This window comes from Pseudophryne corroboree, chromosome 3 (assembly GCF_028390025.1).
Source record: "Pseudophryne corroboree isolate aPseCor3 chromosome 3, aPseCor3.hap2, whole genome shotgun sequence".
Classification (NCBI taxonomy): Eukaryota; Metazoa; Chordata; class Amphibia; order Anura; family Myobatrachidae; genus Pseudophryne; species Pseudophryne corroboree.
This window is the reverse complement of record NC_086446.1, coordinates 373,208,856-373,230,894: the sequence shown is the minus strand read 5'-3', so window position 1 is coordinate 373,230,894 and position 22,039 is coordinate 373,208,856. Positions and strand designations below refer to the sequence as shown.

The following is a 22,039-nucleotide window of genomic DNA, read 5'->3' as shown; positions in this document are numbered from 1 at the left end:
GGGAACACTAAAATAACACATCCTACATCTGAATGAATGAAATATTCTTATTAAATACTTTGTTCTTTACATAGTTGAATGTGCTGACAACAAAATCACACAAAAATTATCAATGGAAATCAAATTTATTAACCCATGGAGGTCTGGATTTGGAGTCACCCTCAAAATTAAAGTGGAAAAACACAGTACAGGCTGATCCAACTTTGATGTAATGTCCTTAAAACAAGTCAAAATGAGGCTCAGTAGTGTCTGTGGCCTCCTCGTGCCTTAGTGTTCCCTTTATTTTTTTGAGCAGTGTATATATACATATATATATGTGTGTATATATATATATATATATATTGTTGAGGTCAGGATAGGGGTGCCCTCTCCAGGAACACACAGCAGCTGGATAAACAGCACACCCAGTCCAAGGTTTTCATGCAATCTAGCCATGGCTAGGTTTATTGTGCAGAGACAAAATATAAAAAATAAATCCTAGCCCATCTGGGCACTAATTAAACATCATAGATCGAGAGTGGAAGGCCCTAATGCCCCTACCATAACTACAGGCATATGCACAGTACTTACAGTCAGTACATCACAGTGTCTCATAACAGACTTGCTACCTGTTTTCCCAGATAGTGAGCCCTGAGCCAAGCCCTGACACAGCTTATATCAGTCTCTTACAGGTGCAGGCGCTCATTGGCCTAAAAACCTGAAAAGGACTTTATGGTTGGAGCCCTCCCTTCTCTCTAACACCCAAACCCCCAGGACCTCTTATCAGGCTTTAGTAAAAGCCAAAACTCTAATCAAGTCTGATAAGCAAAACAGACATTTTGAGGGGGTTTAACATACATAGACCAGAAACCTGGGGCAAACATATCTCCCATTTATCACTTCACAATATAAAATATATATTATAAAAACAAAAAATGTCCATTCTGTGGTTCAAAAACAAATTCCTCTATTAAAATTGTTTCAACAATACAGTAGTTGTCATGAGTTAATTCTTTATTATTAATTGACTAACTTCTATTTTAGCTCTGGTTTTATTTATATACCTTTCTGCTAGTGAGTTTCCTTTGGGGATTGACAACCCCTTTACCAGTAACTTTGAAAGTGCACTTAGTACCTTTTGTGTATATATTTTTAATTCTTTAATTCTCCTATTCTCCCTATCTGAAGAAGCGGACACTCCAGTGAAACGCGTTGTGGATTGATTGATGTGGGACATTCCATCTCTTGGATTTAATTGTATGCTTTATTTTATCTATTTTTTTCAAATATATATAATTTGCACACATTGCAATACATTGTACTGTAAGTCCTCTGTTATGAGCATAAGACCTTTAGTAATATAGTGCAGCTCCCATTCCTCAATTTTCCTCCTGAGTAAGTTGAATCTGTTAGTACAGTCATTTAATCAGGGCACACAATAGTGGAAGTACTTAATTCATACAAACAGACTAAAAACACGTACAATGAGCCTGATTCAGAGATGTGCACAAATGCCTTCACCTGATTCTGAGTCGTACGCATTCCACACACAATGCCAATGTTCACATAACTGAGCAATTATTTGAAACTGCACATGAAATGGAAATGTCTAAAAGCTTGTATGGCACATGAGTTATACAGAGTGTATGCACAATGGTGCTGTTGCAATCGATTCAGAAGGTAACAGATTTCTGACTGAAATGTGATGGTCGGTGACTGGGAGGTGGCTACTAGTGCACACAGAAGTGGGCTGTTCAGTGTGCGTATTATGGGAGTGTCATGAGCGTGTCAATGCAAGTAGCTGCCTTCCCACATGCTCATCCACTCACATTGGGGACCATAGGGCTGATGCAAGTGTCATTTGTGCCACCGATGGTAGCATAGAAGGACACACCAATCGCTATTACAGCATGCACAGGTGCTAAAAGTTGGTGTCTTAGACCTTGCACATTTGGCTGCACCGATGTACATAAGGGAAGGAGTTTGCAGGCCATTTGCCTAAAGTCGTAGATGAGCGTCTGTCAATAGTCGCTTCTGCACACATTTTTGTATATGACTCAGAATCAGACCACCTGTGTGAACAGTAGTATTTTGGAGTGATTTTCCCACACCTTAATCCTTGTCCTATTATAGAGAAGTTAGTAACGTGCAGCGTGATAAAATACAGTGACAGAATAAGCCATAACAGTCAAGTTCCAGAATGTAGCAGGTCTGGTTTGCTGTAATGTATAATGGAGAGAGTCAGTTTGATTCTCCTACTGACAAGTACAAATGTCACACCAGCTTTTAAAAATTTCCAACTGGCCCATGCTTAGAGACTTAGCTAACCGTTAGTTCATGGTCTTTATCCCTTGATTAATTATAATAGATATAGTAATTACTGCTAGTGCATCATCATAATGTACCAGATTAATAACAGCAATGCGCTGTAGAGAATACATCACAGTCCTGTGCAGTATAATGTAACATATGCATAATGTTTAATTCAACTGCACATTCTGGAACCTGATCCATAGAGGAGAGGGTGGGCCCCAGGCAGAAGGACCCACTGGGGTTTTTTCCCCATACTCCTGTGGGCCAGTCCAACCCTGGACATACACGACAGTAATTCATCTATTGCATTTCTCCTCTTGAATGTATGAATTTATAAAAGAGATGTGAGTTATGTTTTAAATTATGTTCTTCATTTGTCCTGTGTTTCAAATGGACCATCTGGTTCATTCCAGTTTTTCTCTTGACTTTTCTTGCGGTTCCTTTCAGCCATTACAATGGCAGCAATGACAGTGACTAGAACAGTGATTGTAATCACCAAGACAGTGGCAGTTTCTGCAACACACAACTGGTTGTCCACTGATACCAAGGCTGCACCAGAGAGCTGTGGTGGTCCTGCGCAAGTAAGGTTATCATAGTCATCTATGTGAAGATGCCTCACACTAGTGATCTTACCAAACACTCTCTGTAAATCACAGTCACACACCCATGGGTTACCGGATACTTGGATGTGTGTACTGGGGGTCTGGAGGTTGAGGAATGTCTTGAATTTGAGGTGACTTAGTTGGTTTTCTGAGAGAGCCAGGAGTCGAATTGAATGCAGAGAGGTGAAGGACTCCACTGCTATGCTACTGATATTGTTATCAGACAGATCCAGGAGTTCTAAGTTCTGTAGCATGAAAAAATAACCACCTTTTACAGAATCTAGCAGGTTGGACTGGAGGTGAAGATGACGGAGTCTGGAGAGTCCACGAAAGGCCCCCTGCTCTATAAAACTTAAAAAATTTCTACTCAGGTCCAATTTCTCTAGACTTTCCAAGTGTCTGAGACTTTCATAGTTAAGGGATGTCAACCTGTTAGAAGGGACCCGCAGTTCTCTCAAAGAGCCCAGGCCCTTGGAGAAGTCAAGAGGCAGACTATGGAGGAAGTTTCTAGATAGATCCAAGCGCTCCAGGAAGCTAAGAGACCGGAAAGCTCTTGCTGACACAACCTCAATATTGTTGTCTGACAGGAGAAGTATGCGAAGTGACCACAAGGCTTGGAATGAGGTAGGATCAAGGCGGCTAAGGTTGTTGTGACGAAGGTCAAGCATCCATGTACTGTGAGGAAGGTGGGGAGGTACTGTGAGGAGCTCCAGTTCCCTACACTCCACTAGATTAGAAGAGTCATAGCAAAGGCAAGATGTGGGGCAGGCTTGGGAAGGATTGGCGTCTGAAGTGGAGATCAGAAACAGGAGGGCCAACAGTGCGGCCATGATTAAGCACATTATAGAGAATACATTTAACATTTACTTCTCCTTGTTTTAAAACTGACAGGCAGTAAATCCTCTTCTGTTGACCTCTGTATCTTCTAGTACTAGAAGCAATAAAAAAAAACATTGTTAAATGGATATTATACTCTTTTCAAATTATAACACATACAACTATCTACACTGTAGAAATGTATGTTGCACGGTAATGCAATGCAACTATTCTGCAACTCGGGTGTGGTATATTTAGTTGACATTCAGAGTATCGACACCTGAATGTTGACACATACAGAATGTCAAATGTCGGTATTCACAATGTCAATACTGAAATAATGTTGACATTAATGGAATGTCAATATTGTGATTGTTGAAAGTGGGCATGACTATAATACAATTCTCCATTCACTATTCATGTCAGTCTAACCCTAATATAACCCTAACCCTATCCCTAACGCTAATTCCATGCTAACCCTAATCTAACTTTCTTCCAAATTATGTAGTGCTTTGTATACAGACTCAGTCAATCACAATATACAAGTGTTTCATATCAAATTATCAGCACAGTCTCAAAGAAACCCGACACTGGCAGAGATGTACGTGACCTGGTGGCTCACTTGTTCCAGACATCTCCTGCTGCATGATGTATTGATACTAGATGTATGAGGACACATCTGTAGTCCATATATCTGTATCTGTTATTTGCTGTATGAATATCCGTAAGGGGCATACTGTACTTACATACTTTTATGCTCCTCTCGGGAGAAGCAGCATGCTTCTGATGAAGCTGGGTGCCCATAACCCAGCAAAACGCGTTAAGCTCTGAGCTTTGCCACATGGACCCTTTAACTACTATGTTCTGGATATATTGTGGACACCCTAGTCTCCACTGGAACCAATTCTGCAGAGTTTGGCTACCTTGTTGGTCATCCCTTAAGCTTAACACATCTGCAGTTGACTGCTGAGAGACTGTAGGGGACTATTCTACTACATCCTGGTAAACCTTGCTGCTATCAGTGGACATTTATTGGGAGAGGGTTGTTTATCCAGTTAATAATCTCATACAGTAGTCAGGTCAATGGCAATAAGAATAGTGCTATTAATCCTACCATTAATTATACACTATATTGTGGCATTTTTAAATATTTGTTTATTTTAAACTATATGTTTTAATAAATAGTTGTTATAATACTTTAAACCATCAATCTATAGCAATTTTTCAGACAGTGCTGGTATACACTTTTTTCTTTAGTATGCGCACCATAATTTGTGTATATCTCCACATAGAAAAATCCCATAATCATGGCAGCATGGTGATGATCAGCTGCCTAACTGGCACACAGTCGGCCATAAGTGGTAAGTATTACAATTATGTATCATAGATATCTCTTGCCTCAGGCAAATTGAAGAAGAATACCATAGTTACTATAATCTTCAATGGTGAAATTAGTCTAGACCAGCGGTTCTCAAACTCGGTCCTCAGGACCCCACACGGTTCACGTTTTCCATGTCACCCGGCAGGTGCACTGTGCATCACCAACTGTCACATTTTAAAAATCTACAGGTGACCTGCAAAACATGAACCGTGTGGGGTCCTGAGGACCGAGTTTGAGAACCTGTGGTCTAGACCAGAGGTTCTCAAACTCGGTCCTCAGGACCCCACACGGTTCACGTTTTCCATGTCACCCAGCAGCTGATCTGTGTATCACCAACTGTCACATTTTAAAAATCTACAGGTGAGCTGCAAAACATGAAATGTGTGGGGTCCTGAGGACTGAGTTTGAGAACCTGTGGTCTAGACCAATTTAGCCACCTGTCCTCTGAGGGCATAGCCGGAGAGAGGGATCTTCTGAGTCCTCCCTGGCTGGCTTCATCCACCTCTTCTTCCTATTATCACTTCTGGTTCTGCGCCAATGCCACCTGATGGCCTGACATACACAGTGAATAGGACAGGTCAGATCCCGGAAATAAAGTGATAGTGATCATTTTACTGTAGATTCTTCACAGGGACTAACTCTTATTGAAGTCGCTGTCCCAGCAGAACATTATCGATTAATTATAATGGAAAAAGACATACAAAATATGATGGGACATAAATATACACCTATTTTAGACATACTTGCCTACCTGACCCTCTCCATGAGGGAGAAAATGCTCTGTTCCTGGACTTTCATGGTAATGTATGATTGCCATCACCTGTGGTGAGCTAGTTAATTGATAAGAAAGGTGTTTCACCACAGGTGATGGCAATCATACATTACCAGGAAAGTCCAGGAACAGAGCATTTTCTCCCTCATGGAGAGGGTCAGGTAGGCAAGTATGCTTTTAGTTAACTGTGTCTTCCTGTATCTATGTTTCAATTATCATTGTATGTATTTCTCTATCTCTGCATTTGGGTCTGTATCCGTCTATTTTAGTGATCTCTTTTCCCTATATTTAGCTTATACCTCTATGTGGCCTATACATCATGTTAATTATTGGGGACCCCGATAGTTAAGTATGGAATTTGCTGTGAATAGCAGCGGTGGATACAAAATAATTAGAGCAATTCATTATTGCTCCAGTGCGGACAGCTGACCCAAAGATCTGCTGTCTCCACGATTCCTTGCACTGCTACTCTGCTAGTAGCGGTGATACTTAAGACTGCGGAGTCTGACTCTTTAGTGTTAGTGCACATGAGTGAACTGAGGGCCTAATTCAGACCTGATCACAGCAGCAAATTTGTTAGCTAATGGACAAAGCCATGTGCACTGCAGGGGGGGGGGGGGGCAGATATAACATGTGCAGAGAGAGTTAGATTTGGGTGGGTTATATTGGTTCTGTGCAGGGTAAATACTGGCTGCTTTATTTTTACACTGCAATTTAGATTTCAGTTTGAACACACCCCACCCAAATCTAACTCTCTCTGCACATGATATATCTGCCCCCCCTGCAGTGCACATGGTTTTGCCCATTAGCGAACAAATTTGCTGCTGCTATCAGGTCTGAATTAGGCCCTGAGCTCACAAGGACCCTGCATCCGGCGGAAGGAACAACGAGACAGAGGAATCTGCAGGGACTGACGATTGCTTTTCACAGTAGCCGTCCTTGCACCAGAGCAGTATTGAATTGCTCCAGTATTTATCCACCGCCATAACTCGGCTTCTGATAATTAATATGCCCGTATACAGTATCAGTTATCTCTGGATTTAGTTCTCTATATATCTATATCAGCTATCAGAAATGAATAAAATAAGTATCTGCACACTAATCCAGAGTGTGGAAGCTACTATAAATCTTGTATCTCCTTGTAACTTATATGAGTACTAGCAGCTTTTTCGCAGAAAGAAAGCATCCACCACCACCCCCTTTTTCGGTCATGTGCACCAAAGGCGTGTGGGGTCTTTTCAGCACAGTGGGTCCCGGCCCCAGTGACGTCCCGGCATGTATGTATAGTAGTCCTCATCACTGATTCTTTCACACTACCTCTCTTCTTTCCCTATGCAGATATGTTATCTAGGGTATATTCTTTCCTTTTTATATTAGCTAGCCATGCTGCAGATTTAACAAAACTTGGAAAGAGATAAAGTAGAGAGATAAAGTACCAACCAAACCGCTCCTGTCATTTTTCCAACACAGGGGTTGAACTATTAAGCAGTGAAAAGACCGGAGAAGTAGAATCAGCTTCTACCTATCATTTTATAGAATGTTCTTGATAAATGCTACCTCAAAGATGATTGGTTGCTATAAGCAACTTCCCCACTAGTCACTTCCCCGCTCTTTTCATTGCTTTATGCATCAACTCCACAGTCTGTAAAATGGCAGTAAGGAGTTGATAAGTTGCTACTCTCTCTCCAAGCTCTGATAAATCTACCCCAATAAGCCTGTTCTCTCGCTATTGTTCTTAGTCAACCGTTGAACTATGTGTATTAGCCATTACTGGGCAGTCACCACTTCTCAGTTCGATTTGCAACAATTACAATTTCAAGAGCAGAAGGATGACATTGATAATGTGGACATGGTTAACTTAAAATGTCAACATCATTAATGAAAAATGTTTACATTTCCATAAGGGTTAGAGTTAGCTTTAGGGTCACCGGGTCTGCGCTTTCTCTTACTTTGTTTCCTGTCTCTCTCTCTCTCTCTCCCTCCCTCCCATTGCGTTACCTCTATCCCTCCTTCTCTCTTCCATTTTGTTCTCTCTTGCTCTATGCCCCCCACCCCATCATTAATTTACAGTTCTTTCTCTGTATTTTACAATGATGGATGGAAACCATCAAATGATATCACTACTCGAATGTGAAGGGGGCAGAGCTAAGTGAAGTTCAAAAAAAATATATATCACTGTGCACTGTCAATGATGGCAGAGAAACATCAGGCCTCTGCCATCGAAGGCAAAACCATCGACCAATGGCAAATCATTGATGGATGCTCATCCCTATTTGAAATTAACCATTAAACTGTCTCTGAGCTATTTTCACCTCTTAGTTCTCTTCTCTATTCTCTCTTAACCACTTGCCTGGCATGGTCGCATCAGATGTGACCACACCAGCAAGTGCTTTATCTGACCTGGTCGCACAGGATGCGACCTGTCAGATAAACAGCGTTTGCAGCTGCACGGAAGAGAAACTTCCCTCGGCTGCTGCTCTCAGAGGGATCGGAAAGGTCCCTCTGCCTTCCCGTGCCCTCCTCCAGTGTTTGCCGTGCTGCCGATCATTGCTGATAGGTCAGTACAGCAGGACCCCTCACCCAGCGGCAGCAGACAACAGCAGCTGCTGGGGAAGTGTAAATCAACCACCCCAAGCCACCCCTGTTAAAAGAAACATTGCGATGGTCGCAATGGTCCCAATATCCCGATTGTGCATGCCGATGTTCCGATGTTTGGGAGAAAAAAATTAGATTCAATTTATGTTCTCCACCTAATTCACTCAAACCCCCTCCCCCTCCGCCAACAATTTCTGAGCAGATTTTGGGAATAAAAATCGTCCGTTATGTGGATAATCTGAGACTGGGCCTGATTCTAATTAGCAATATTTCTGCAATTGGGCAATGTTTTTCAATTGGACACGCACTTAAGCCACTAAAAGTTGTACAGTACATGTGTCTCATGGTGTGTACATGGGTTGGGGTTGCGTTACCAGCTGGCAGGATCCCAGCGGTGAGCATCCCGATGCCGGGATCCCGGCCGCAGAATGTCGGTGGGGGGAAGGGGGGGCAGAGTGCAGTGAAGCCCCTTGCGAGCTTGCTGCACTCGCCATGCTGCGGGCACGGTGGTGAGCGTATTCTCCCTCTATGGGTGGACACCCACGAGTGAGCATAGTCCCTTCTAGTCGGCTTGCTGACTGTATTGTCAGTGTTCGGGATGTAGGGGGAGGTTATGTGACCGTTGGTCTTCTGACCGTCGGTCACATAACTACATCCCGTGTACACAGAGGTGCAGTTGCAATTGATACACACGTTATCAAAAATGTATTATAAATGTGTTTGGCGATCCTGAATGATGACTGGGAGGGGACTATTCAGATGCATAAATATGATCCATATGGATGTGTTATGGGAATGTCACAAGCGTGTCACTAAACTGATTGTGGCCTCAGACACTTAATCGCTCACATTGGAGGCCAAACTCTGATGGAGAATCTGCATCTACCATGGGGCTGGTGCAAATTTTGATGGTGCGACCAATAGTTGCATCTAAAGAAACACCTAGCAGGATCATCGTGCCTAAAGACAGTCAGACAAATGCTTGTACACCAGGGGAAGGCCTGATTAACACTAGAACAAAGTTGGACACGACAACAGCAACAGAAGCTAAATCGGTTGCAGCAGTGTGCGACTCAAAATCAGCTCCTCTATCTCTTGTTAATAATTCTTGATTTCTTTATTAATCATTTATATATCTATTTGTCTCTATATCTCCCTGTCTTCTCCTCTATTTCTCCTTTCCTATTTCTTTCACTTATTTCTTTCTCATTTGTTTCTGTATATCTTCCTTTCGCTTCTACCAGTATTTTTGTCTCTCTTCCTTCTCCTCTCCTCCTTCATCTTCACCTATTATCTTTTTTCCCTCATCCTCTCTCAATTCACTCTCTTCACTTCTGTCTTCCTCTTTCTTGTATCTTGCTATCCCCTCATCTATATGTGTGATGTGCATGAGCGTGTGTCCTTCCTTCCTCTGCCTGTCATGTCTGTTTAGCTGTATCACATACCAGTTCTGACTGCTCCCCCAGTCCACTCTCCAATGCCTTTAGCTGGTAGATGTGGGTCAGATATATGCCTTGAAACATAAGCCCTGCATAGAAATCAAATCCGTCTGCAGGATTATAAGGGTGGATTATGCCCATTACAGCCCTTCAGCTTCATGCCCATGCGCGGCACAATTCAGCTAACAGGCTCGACACTGACTCTCCTTCTGTAACATCTGTCCTTTATGTCACAGAAATAGAATGCAGCGTTTACAATTTGTGATAATTAGAGAGTTAGTTCTGTCGAGTCTCCTAATGAACTAGCTGTGCAGTTCTGTTTGTTAACTATTTTGTCTCAGTCAGAGGGAAAAATGTGCATCCTACAGTATGTACATTATTTAAACTACAGAAATCCAGCTTTGTCTGTCTGAATGGCTGCACTCATACAGTATATACAGATACACATACTTATACACACCTTATAGCCTCCTCAGAGTGGTCACCAGCTCCAGTGTTTCCCAGTGATGAGTTTGACAGTTTGTGGTACTAAGAAGAGAAGACCTGTAACTTCCTTGTCCCTGAGCCCCATAACACTGGCTGAGGCATAAAATATGCATGTTACCCATATATTATTTATACTTCTGTTCTTTCATGCTGTACAGTATACAGTGCTCTGTACACAGTAATGTAATCACTGAGACATCTAGTAGATGAGCTGACTTGTTTATTACCACCAGTATCCTTAGCAGCAGCTTCCACCAAATGCTAATTAGTATTTTCCACCTGATGAGCGAAAGTGCTTTATCAAACCAAGGTTGTATGTTCTCCCGCCTTTTGCGTGGGTTTTCTCCGGTACTGCAACTTCCTCCCACAATCCAAAAACATATTGGAAAATGAACTGGATTCTGACAGGAAATGTGTGCGCTATATAAATAACTGTTAATAAATAATAAATAAAATAATCTGTAACTCCTCCTTTGCCCTGTCTGTAATTCTGCTTCTAACGGGGCACTGCATGCACACACTGTTTCCCAGACAAAAACTGGGTAAAGCGCTTCAATACATAACTGTGGCCCATACTGTTTTGTGAAACAAGAGGAGTAATTTACAGCCACATTCAAACTGACAAAATGGAGCAATTCAATTGTTGCTGCATTTGGAGGCCCGTCAGCCGTGGGGGTAACATTTCTTCTTGCAGCCTCCTGAGGTGCAAGAAGAAATGTGGGCAAAGTCAGTGGTTTAGGTGCCCAAACAGGAATTTGGACACCCTAGCCAGCACTTTAGATGGGATTAGCCGCTATTTGGGTGCTATCAGCTTGATAAAAATACATTTGAATTGCGACTTCCGATCTCCCGTCACTTTAGATGGGAGATCAGGTGCGCAAAAATAATTGCATAGCCCCCTCTAGAGCCTCTTTTCTCTGGTTCCATTAATACTGGTTCTGTCTCCTTGATGGGCCCAAATGTCCAGTTGGTACAGTACATTTAAGGAAATGTTTGTCCTATATACAGTGTAACATATTCCTCTATATAGAGGATTTATATATCTTTCATGAAATATAATATGCCTGTTACTTGAAAATTGTTCAGTCTATTACAGTTACCACATCCATTATCTTCTATAACAAATGCAGCAAATCACTCACCGGATACTATTCCCACTCATTCTTTTAAACTCATGGTTACCTAGAAATATAAAACATAGAAAAACAAGCTTCCCGTGTCTAAAATTTGTGGCAGATGAGATATTTGTCCTGTAATAACAAGGACACATTAAAGTTCTAAACACAGTCAAAATGAATATTCTCCCCAGGCTGTTATTCCTTTTCCAAACCATCCCGATGAAAACTCCCCCCTCAATTCCTCTCAGAAGCACATAAAGCGATAAGACATTTTGTGTGGGGTGGGCGAAAGCCCAGATTTAAGCATACCAATCTGTGTAGGCGTAAATTACAGGGGGGCCAGCAACTGCCGATGGTCTCGGCCTATTACTATGCCATAGTCCTCCATCAAATTTTGGACTGGTCCCGCCCCAGCCCAACTAGGAAACAATGGGTTGAGCTTGAAGCCTCCTCAATGAACCTTAATTTATATGCCTTACCATGGTCCTCCAAATTTGGCTGACTATCACATCCCACCGTAGGTTCCACCCTAGCGATTTGGAAAACTCTTAAATTCAGGCTGAGTATATCAACGGAGAACACATCTCTTGTATCGATATTTGATAATCCACTGTTTCCCCCTGGGAATTGCGAGTGGAGTGGACTAGATGGAGGAAGACCAATGTATCGAGAATACACCACCTGTTCACAGATGGCAAACTTAAAGCTTTCTCGGAGTTGCGGGAAAATGAGAATATCCTTTCGAAGGATTTCTAGTTTTACGTGCAACTTCGCCATTTCATTTCCTCACTAAGGGGAGTGCTCGACCTTCATAAAGACCTCACTCCCTTCGAATCCTTGTGCACCCAGACAATAGCTCCCATGCATATAGTATCGGGAATTTATAAGATCCTTATTCATGGCTCTTTTCTTGATCTTCATTCTTACTGTGGTTCCTGGGATAAGGACTTATCTCATAGGGGAATTGCTATTAACTGGGACAAGCATTGTGAGGTCTTGGCACGTTGTTCTACTAACTTAGAAGTTGTAGAAACGCAGTATAAACTACTGATGCAATGGTATAGATGCCTGGCTCTGTTGCATAAATGTTATCCCTCAGTGACCGCCTTGTGCTGGCGCTGTAACAGGGAAAGGGGAACACTAATACACATTTGGTGGGATTGCCCATCTATTATCCCTTTCTGGTCCAAAATTATAGAGATCACTTATAAAATTCTGGGATTCCAGACACCAACCGGCCCAGACTTCGGGCTGATATCACACTCCACCATGCCCTTAACGAAACACAAAAACTCATTACTCAAGCATTTAAACAATGCCGGCTATCTGGGAATGGTTCCAGCGTATAGATTGCTACATGCAAATGGAGGACATTTACTATACGACTTTAGAGAAGTACTCAGATTATACAGCCACTTGGTTTAATTGGATGGAGTTTAAGACAACCAAGGTTTATGCCACTTTTGTGCCTCATAAGTTACCTTAAAGTATGTTATTGTGGACCTGACACTTTCACGGAACGGTTTCTGACTAATCCACGAGATCTTTCCTAGTTCAGTCTTTCCTTCCCCCCTTCCCCTTGTCTTTGTCTCGTTCTTGTTCTAGCCCCCCAATCTATTGGTGTCGTTCCATACTGGGTTCCTCATTTATATTTTTCTGATGATACGGGCGGTTACTCCTCTTTTATTTTTCTTTGATGTGAGGAAAGTGTTTTCTTTTTCTTACAAAGTGCTATGATTCCCACTGTCATAGACTGTATGAATATAGTTGCAGTATTCTATTTCTTTGTGTGATCATCACATTATGGATCTGTCACTGACTGTCTTCATTTGCAACGTATGGAACTTGTTCTTATTGTAAAACAAAATAAAGAATTTATAAAAAAAAAGTTGTACACACTCATCCATCCTATAATGGTATCACTCCAGATGCCCAAATGCCAAGAGCTTGAAAAAGTGACCTTAGGTCACCTACAACATTTGGTGTCCAGACATTTAAACTCAGCACTGTGTGTACACATGGCTGAATTAAGGTGGACATCCACAACAATTTCTTAATTTTAATAGCTGTTTATACACATTGATCTATAGTTGAACAATTTGTACATAAACACACACACACACACACACACACACACACACACACACACACAAACGTACCAATCTAAAACCCGATGAATGTGATAAAGTGAACATGCTCAGAAAAGCAATAACTTAACTTTTAATTGTTCAATCTGCCCATACACATAGCAATACAGCTGTTTTCAAGTACTGGGCAAACACAAATATTAGATTTCACAATCAGATTTCTGAATAATCTTTTCAAATAAGGTATTTTAATTAAGTACTTTTGAGTGTCATACACATAGAGATATTCCTCAGATCACATGAATTAGGACTGCTTCATGAGAAGCAGTTGCTTTCTGTGTGGGCACCTTTAGGATTGCATCAGATGAGAACTGCTGGCATGCAGCATGGGTCTGAAGTAACTCCAATGCAGTCACAGCAGTAAATGTAATAGCCTTGCTAGATTTAAACCACTGGTTTTGCCTTTTCAAAAATTGTCCCTTTAAATCTAGTGGATAAATCTCCCAAAACCTTGTGGATTCCTGCATCGCGCTGGCTATTACATTTACCCCATAGATTGTGTGCATTTCTCACGTAAATATACAGTAGTCTAGACTCACAGGCCTCTATTTGAGGTTGAACCTTTTGTTGTTGTCATGTCTGTGAAATCTATGGTCTAGCACTTAGCTTCTTGCTAAGATATACTGATGCACTTACACAGGAACACTTTTTAAATACATAAAAACTAACCTTCGGGATTGATTGTTCACTAACACTTTTCTTTCTTTGTCCTTTTTGTTGAATATAAGTTGTTTTTTTTTAACACTATCTTCTTCCATAGGCTGAGATTGTTCCAAAATCAGAATGAGTGGAGTCCAATGCCAAAGTTCTCTTTTTCCCATTGAGCCATAATTCCCAAAATGCTTTAATTTTCTTCTACCCACAATGGATTCACATTATAATGTCATATTTACATCCTTTCTGTTTTGATTTTTTTCAATAACAGACCAATAAATAGACAGATACTAATTTGGCACAGCATCACTCAACCTCCTTCTATTATCCATTCACACCCCCTAGTGGCAATCCTTCTCACCCCGAACCTCCCTTGTTCAAAACGTAGAAGTAACCCCACATTCTTCTCTTAAAATACAGTGACGAATTTGAGTGGCAAATGCCACATGGCTAAGTGTAGCCTGACCTCAGAAGCCTCTTCTGTTTATTCTGTCATTCTTTAACTGTAACAAGAAGGGATTGCCAGTCATAAACATGGCTGCCGGCAGCTTCCTTGCCAGAGCCAGCGGCATCATCATTAGTTCTGCATCTTATCTGCATGTACTGTTAAAGATGCAGATGTTTGTATACCCGGGAAAAATTGACTCACAGTAATACAAAGCTTATATACAGCTGTAGAAAGTGAAGAAATACTTGCCTGTATTTTGTAGAGTTATATATTTAGTTTCTACACACGCACACGCACGCACGCACGCACGCACGCACGCACGCACACACACACACACACACACACACACACACACACACACACACACACACACACACACTTCTCACTGTGGGGAGATATATTAAATCTTAGAAATAAAGTGGATAAGTTGCCCATAATAAACAATCAGCTTCTAACTGTAATTTTACAGGCTGTGCAGTTCTGAGAGGCATGGATAGGATTAGAAGTTGGAGGGCATGCTGATTCTTGTAGTGCCATATTGGAGGACCTTGTGATGCCTACACATGTTAGTTCTGGATTAAGAAATGTATAAATGTATGACTCAAAGAAGGTGCTTTTATTATGCAGCCACCAGAGCAGAGACGCCTTGCTATGTATGATTGCAGATGAATGTAACTAAGATATCTGCATTACTATTATCATGCAGGATGTAAGTCTCTTTTGCTGATCCATTATTGTGTACTGGGGATTTTTTTTATTTTTTTTATAGTCTACATTAATCCCTCCCGTACATGCACCTGTGATGGGCAATACATCGATTTGAGCAACTACCATACTGTCTGTCACGAAAAATATTGGTTGGTTGGTTGCAAAGGGCACATTCTCCACTTAATCTTTCTTGAAGGTTTGATATATTTTCCCCTGTTACAGTTGTGTACATTTAAATATATGTATATATAATATTATACAATAATATTATATATTACTTGTCAATATTTACTTTTCATTGTTGTTTTTGGCCATATTATTATTACAGACAGCGTGGCGAGCACAAATGAGCCCCTTGCGGGCTCGCTGCACTCCGCACGCTGCGGGCACGGTGGCGCGCTACGCATTTATTCTCCCTCTAGGGGGGTCGTGGACCCCCAAGATGAAGAATATGTGTCGGCATGCCGGCTGTCGGGATTCCGGCGCTGGTATACTGTGCGCCGAGATCTCGACAGCCGACAGCCGGCAAACTGAAGACCACCCAATGGAAGCTGCTTCCAGAACTGTAACAAGGCACAAATGTGTCCTGTGTCTGCCCCCGACACACAGAGGCGGCAGGGTCGGCAGCACAGGTCCAGGCATCCTGAGGACGCACTGATCGGTTGCACAGACTGTAGGATGCTCTTGTGGTGCTGCAGTGGTGATCCTGGTTGCAGTGTGCCATTTCATGCATACTGGCATCCAGCAGTAAGTGCCATGGTGCAGCGATGGTGGCGCCCATTGAGCAATTGTATTCTGTCTGGCAGTATTGCTCGCACACCCCTAGTTCCGGCTCTAGCTGCTATATATATATATATATTTATTTTATGTATTTAACATGGCTGCCCCACAGCGCTTGGCTCATGGGTCCAATTTCAAACAGGACCGTATCTGTGCGAAGTGTGCATGTTCTAGTAGCTGATTGGTTGTTCCCACATTCTGTTAATTTGCTTTTGACAAAAATTAACTCTAATGTGTTTATGTGTATTAGGTGATTTAGATATTAATTGCCAATGGAGCATGGACTGATAACATGAAGCAGCAACTAAGCATATACAAGATGCATGCCTTCCTCTCTGAAACAACATAAATTGCTTTGAGTCCTATTGGGAGAACAGTGTCATATAAAAAAATAAGTATAAAAGATAATTGGTTAAATTTACTAAGGTGGGAGTTGTTTTTAGAACTGGTGATGTTGCTTATAGCAACCAATCAGATTCTACTTAACATTTAGCTGCTTATAGAAGATAATAGACTCTGATTGGTTGCTGTGGGCAACATCACCAGTTCTAAAAAAACCTCCCACCTTAGTAAATTTACCCCAATATGTCTGCGTGTTTGATTTGCATTCAAATAAAATAATTATAAAATGGAGTAATGTAAATAAAGATGTACAAACTACCGAATATTTTAAGTTACCTTAAAGATACTCAGCCTGCAGTTCACACTTTTATATATGGTGAAATAATGGTTACTATCAGTGGTGGCCTACTAGCGCAGGCCAAAACTCAAATAGGGGACCCACACCAACTGCCAATTAGTCCTGGCCAGCGTTTAGGGTGGCACTTGGTGTGGTTCCCATGTTGAATTTTGGACTGTGCTGCAGCCTCATCTTGGGAACCGTCACTGGTTACTATTGTTGTGCAAAACCTGCAATGGAGCCATCGGTTCCATTCTGAAAGGGGCACTGGTTAGAGTTTGTATATTCTCTCCAAGTTTGACCGAGTTTTCTACCATTACCCCAAACTAGCTGGCTTCTGACAAAAATGGGTCATATAGTGTATGTAAGCTTCAACCGGGCAGAGACTGGATGTTTAAATATTCTCCGTAAATTGCTCCGTAATATGGTGCCACCTTACAAAAGGTATTCATTATTTTATATAGTCCTCAATCCAATTCTAATATCCTTTATAATTAATATTAATATTATTTATAATTTAAAATTAATGGCATATAATATCATATATACACATATATTTTAGGAATGCACATTACTGCAAATCATAGATAGTCAATCAGTCATTCATACATACAAAGATTCACCTTACCATGTACACACATGTTATGTATACATAAAACTTACCATTTGCCCGTGTACTCGAATTTCCAAATTACCCACAAGTGTCTCTTGAACATTTTTCATATGTTCTTACATATGTACCTGTTGTCTACTTGCAGAGTGCCTAATGCCTCTGTGATGTGACTAGTGAATTGATACTGGCTTCTCGCACTGTGAGTAGTCAACAGGTACACGTTAACACACACTTGAACTGGTCATACGTGAGGAGAGAGGTCAAGGAGTCACAGACCGTAAAGAAAAGCTTGAGGCATGGGAATGTTCAATGGTACATACTTTCTGTGAGGTGCCAAGGGCAGGTAATAGACAGCACAAACACAGCACAGAGACACGCAAAATCCAGGAGCATAGGTTACAGTCACTGTTTAGGCCATTGGGGAGCCAAGGTACCCCAGTCACTGCAATATCCTCATAAATTACAGTCGGTAGAGTCACTGAGTAAAATATTCTGTGATGTGGCACATTCCAAAGTCTACAAGGTAGCAGGGGCCTGACGTCCACACAAATACATAGTCCAAAAGAAGACAAAGGCCATGAAGCTACACACAACACAGCCAGCTGGTATCCCATCCTTGTCCAGTTAGATGTCAATAGAGAACCACAATCAACTGTCAGGATCCCAGTGAATAGTACTCCACCCCTCCAGTGTAATAGTCATGTAGTAGATGAGCTATGGGAAAGGGGCAAGTGCCTGCAGTTCTATCACTGGGGCAGAGATCCTGCAGGAGTGGGCAAGCAGTGTCAACACCTGCCCAACGTTCCCCAATATCCATTAAATCCGACCTAAGGAGGGGTGGGACACTGGAGAGTGAGAAGCTTCTTCTCTAATTCGGAGACCTGAGATGGGGAAAGAGCAGAGAATTAGATAAAGCATTAAGGATGTCTGATGCTGACACAAAGCCACAGGGAATGATAAACAGAGTGGGGTGGAACAATCCTAGAATCCCGTGATCTTACTTCAGAGATGTATAGTACAGGTTGAGTATCCCTTATCCAAAATTCAAAAACCCACATTTTTGGGTCCCCTACTGAGATAATGACATATATATTATATATTATGTGTATATACACTGATATATTATATAGATATATAATATAATATATACATATATGTGTCATTATCTCAGTAGGGGAACCAAAAATTTGTTATTTTGAATTGTGGATAAGGGATACTCAACCTGTATATGCTTGTTTCTCTGACAGATATCAGTGCTCTGCTGTGCTCTGGCCATGTCATACCACCGCATCCAGGGCCTAATTCAGACCTGATCGCTGTGCTGCAAATAACACTGTCCTGTAATCAGGTAGTTGCCGCCCAGCGGGAGTGAAAATTCACCCTGTGCAAGCATGCGAATGCATGTGTACGCTGTGCGAAAATTCCCCTCAGACAGCGGACAGCTGCAAATCCGTTTGCATCACGCTCACCATCGAATGTTTTTCCAATTCTGTGCAGTGTGTGCAGTCTGTGTGTAGCTCAATACTTACTCCTCCAGTGCGAAGGAATCAGGATGATCGGAGCCAGAGCTGACGTCACACACCCACCCTGAAAACGCTTGGTGAACGCCTGCGTATTTTCAGACACTCCAAGAAAACGGCCAGTTACCACCCCCAAACGTCCTCTTCCTGTCAATCAACTTGCAAACAGCAGTGCAATAAAATTTTTCGCACCATCCTGTCGCTGTTAGGCCACGTGCGTGCGCATTGCGGTACATACGCATATGCAGTAGTTCAATAATCGCCTGCTGTGCGAAAACACAAAGCAGCGATCAGGTCTGAAGCGGGCCCCCAGAGAGCAGCTTCCCATCTTATTCAGGTTTATCAGACAAAAAAAGGATTCTTCCTGCTCATATATAATATGGTTCAAAAGAAGGAAAGGATCAAGATAAAGCAATGCACAATACAACAATCACTTTAAAACATTAGAATTGTTTATAGCCAGTAGGCAGACCATATATTATGCAGCCAATTCATTTACTATGAACCAATGGATAGTTGCTATTGAACTGATAGGGTGAGCCATGTTTAGATTACTGTTTAATCCAAAACTAGACGGACCTTTTCCTGTAGTCTCAGGATCTCTACAGAATGCGCAGTCTCCACCTCCTCCAGCGTCTGCTTCTGCACATCTTCTTTTTTCATGAAGTCCTGCTCCCTAGAAGGCAAACAGGTACAAGTTTTTCACCAAGCATTCCCTGTGTTGTGGCAGCTGCCTACAGTAACTGCAGGGGCTAAATAAATGGGAATTCTCACCATACTGCAATATTTTGTTAATAAAGTAATTTGCTAAAGGTATTTCATCACAAAGAATACAGCACATTACTGATAGCCTGGAGCTGACGCACACCAGTACATTATGGGGTTGATTCAGAGGTGGATGCCTAGGCGGCTGCACCGTTATGTGCAAGGACAAAGATGACCTCTTGCAGCGGTTTAAGATGCTGCATTTGATGCAAATCGGTCACACCATAGAAACTTGTACCAGTCCTATAGCAAGTGCAGGTTCTCCATCTGAAAATGGGCTCCCATGTTAGCGGCTGTACATCTCTGCACGGTGTGTATCAAATGCACGCATAAACTTTACATTGGCCAACTGCGAGCGTCATTGCCACAGCGCACACCTCTGACTTATGATCTGCCGTATGACTTAAGGTGGGTACACACTGATAGATATATCTGCAGATCAATTGATCTGCAGATATATCTATGGATGGATCAGGCAGTGTGTTGAGCATACACACTGCCCAATCCGTCAGGGACTAACGTCATGAACTGGGCGGGCGTGTACACCCGCCCGCCCAGTTCAGCTGTCAATCACCACAGGCCGCCGCAGCATGTGTACGGGCGGCCGGCTGGTCGCCCGTACACTCACAGCGATGCGCCAATATATCGGTAGATATATTGGCCGTCAGCTGTGCTGCAGGGACGACGCGATATGTATGTGAACGATGGTGTTCACAGACATATTGCTTATACACACTGGCCGACGCATCTGCGATATATCGGCCATTCAATAGAACAGTCAGTGATATATCGTCGGACCCGCGATATATCGGGCGTTCAATAGATAGGCCAGTGATATACCGACGGACCCGCGATATATCGGCCGTTCAATAGATCGGCCAATGTGTACCCACCTTAACTTGAGATGAAACAACCCCCTCTGCCCTATAAAATGTATTTCATGGCCTACTGCAGATTGTTGCCAAAAAACAACCCCAATGCCCAATAGGACCATTATTGAGCATGCTAGTAAATGTGGTTGGTTTTCCATCACGAAATGAAGAATGGAAGACAAACAGGACTAAGATATGTGTAAAAGAGATGGACCTACAAGCTGTTAAGCAGATAAAATAAAGGAGTATAGTAGGAGTGTAGAGATGACCTAAAGATAAGGAAGAAGCTAGCCAATGGTGTGTGAAGGATGACGTAGACAGATATTGTCAGTAAGAGAGAGTTACTTACTTTTGCTGGTACTCTTTAATGAGCCTCTTGGCCTTACTATACTTGCGCTCCAGTCCCTGGTGTTGGGCTTGAGTCTCTTTCAGATGCTCATCCACGGCCTGGCACAGACTCTGAGCCTCCATCCAGTACCCCTGCAATTTCTCTACACGATCCCTGTTCTCCTGAACACTTTGCTGCAGCTGGACCTTCTCCACCCGCCAGCGAGAACGCTCTTGCTCCAACCCAGCCAACTGGAGAGATAAGCAAGCATGGAGAGATAAGCAAGCAAATGGATTTGAACAAATGTGAAGCCAGATAAAAGAATTTCCAAACCTAGATATAGCCCCCAAAGTGCAAATCAAAGCTTTCCTTTTAGAGCAGTCTGATGTGGCGTTCCAGGTATTTGTAGAACTACATGTAGCAGCATGCACTGGCAGAATGAAGAGTGCATACCTTTAAAGATCTAGGCCCATAATGTAGAAAGTCATGCATTTGCCAGAAGACTCAACATTTCTGAGAGAATTAGTGGGCTGAGCTGGGCTGGGATTTCCACTGTCTACCCTGGGATTTCCACTGTCTACCCTGGCTACTGTACTGTGTTACTATGGTGTGAGTAGGGAGTTATAGCCAAGAGGGCTGGCTGGGCACGCTGGGACTAACAGTTCCACCACAGCTGGAGAGTTGCAAATTTCCTGGCTCTGGTTTAAAGATTTTAAAGTATGTTTATTGTAAATATATCCCTAAGGAGGGAGTGAAATCCAAGAGCATAACATAGAAAGAATGGTAATGGGGATCGGTATGAAATACCTCCAATCAAAATCCCGACTGTCGAAATCCCGACAGCAACTAACCGACAGTCAAAATACCGATATTTAAAATACCGACAAGGTCAAAATACCGACATGCCTTTTTCATTTTTGTGTGTGTGTGTAAGTCAACATAGGTCAACATGGACGCCATATAAGTGTACCGCGTCCCCTCGCATGGCTCGCTGTGCTCGCCATGCTTCGGGCACACTATTATA

General features: G+C 42.2%; 2 protein-coding genes across 2 annotated transcripts in view; both read right to left on the bottom strand.

Moving 5' to 3' along the window:
- Nucleotides 1–831: 831 nt before the first annotated feature.
- LOC135057803 (insulin-like growth factor-binding protein complex acid labile subunit) lies at nt 832–3,817 on the bottom strand. Its single transcript, XM_063963560.1, has one exon. It carries the CDS (start codon nt 3,755–3,757, stop codon nt 2,663–2,665), a length of 1,095 nt encoding a protein of 364 aa, XP_063819630.1. The 5' UTR covers nt 3,758–3,817; the 3' UTR covers nt 832–2,662.
- A 9,881-nt stretch (nt 3,818–13,698) lies between these two features.
- Nucleotides 13,699–22,039, bottom strand: part of PPP1R9B (protein phosphatase 1 regulatory subunit 9B) — a 75,446-nt gene continuing 67,105 nt past the window's right edge. Inside the window, exons 8-10 of the mRNA XM_063959902.1 lie at nt 21,037–21,266; nt 19,630–19,726; nt 13,699–18,411 (exon numbers count right to left, since the gene is read on the bottom strand). Of these exons, the coding sequence (XP_063815972.1) occupies nt 18,358–18,411; nt 19,630–19,726; nt 21,037–21,266 (381 nt within the window). The 3' untranslated portion in view covers nt 13,699–18,357. The remainder of the gene's footprint in view (nt 18,412–19,629; nt 19,727–21,036; nt 21,267–22,039) is intronic.

Excerpts from the sequence above, each read along its gene's own strand:
- LOC135057803 (XM_063963560.1), bottom strand. The coding sequence starts at position 3,757 with ATGTTAAATGTATTCTCTATAATGTGCTTAATCATGGCCGCACTGTTG.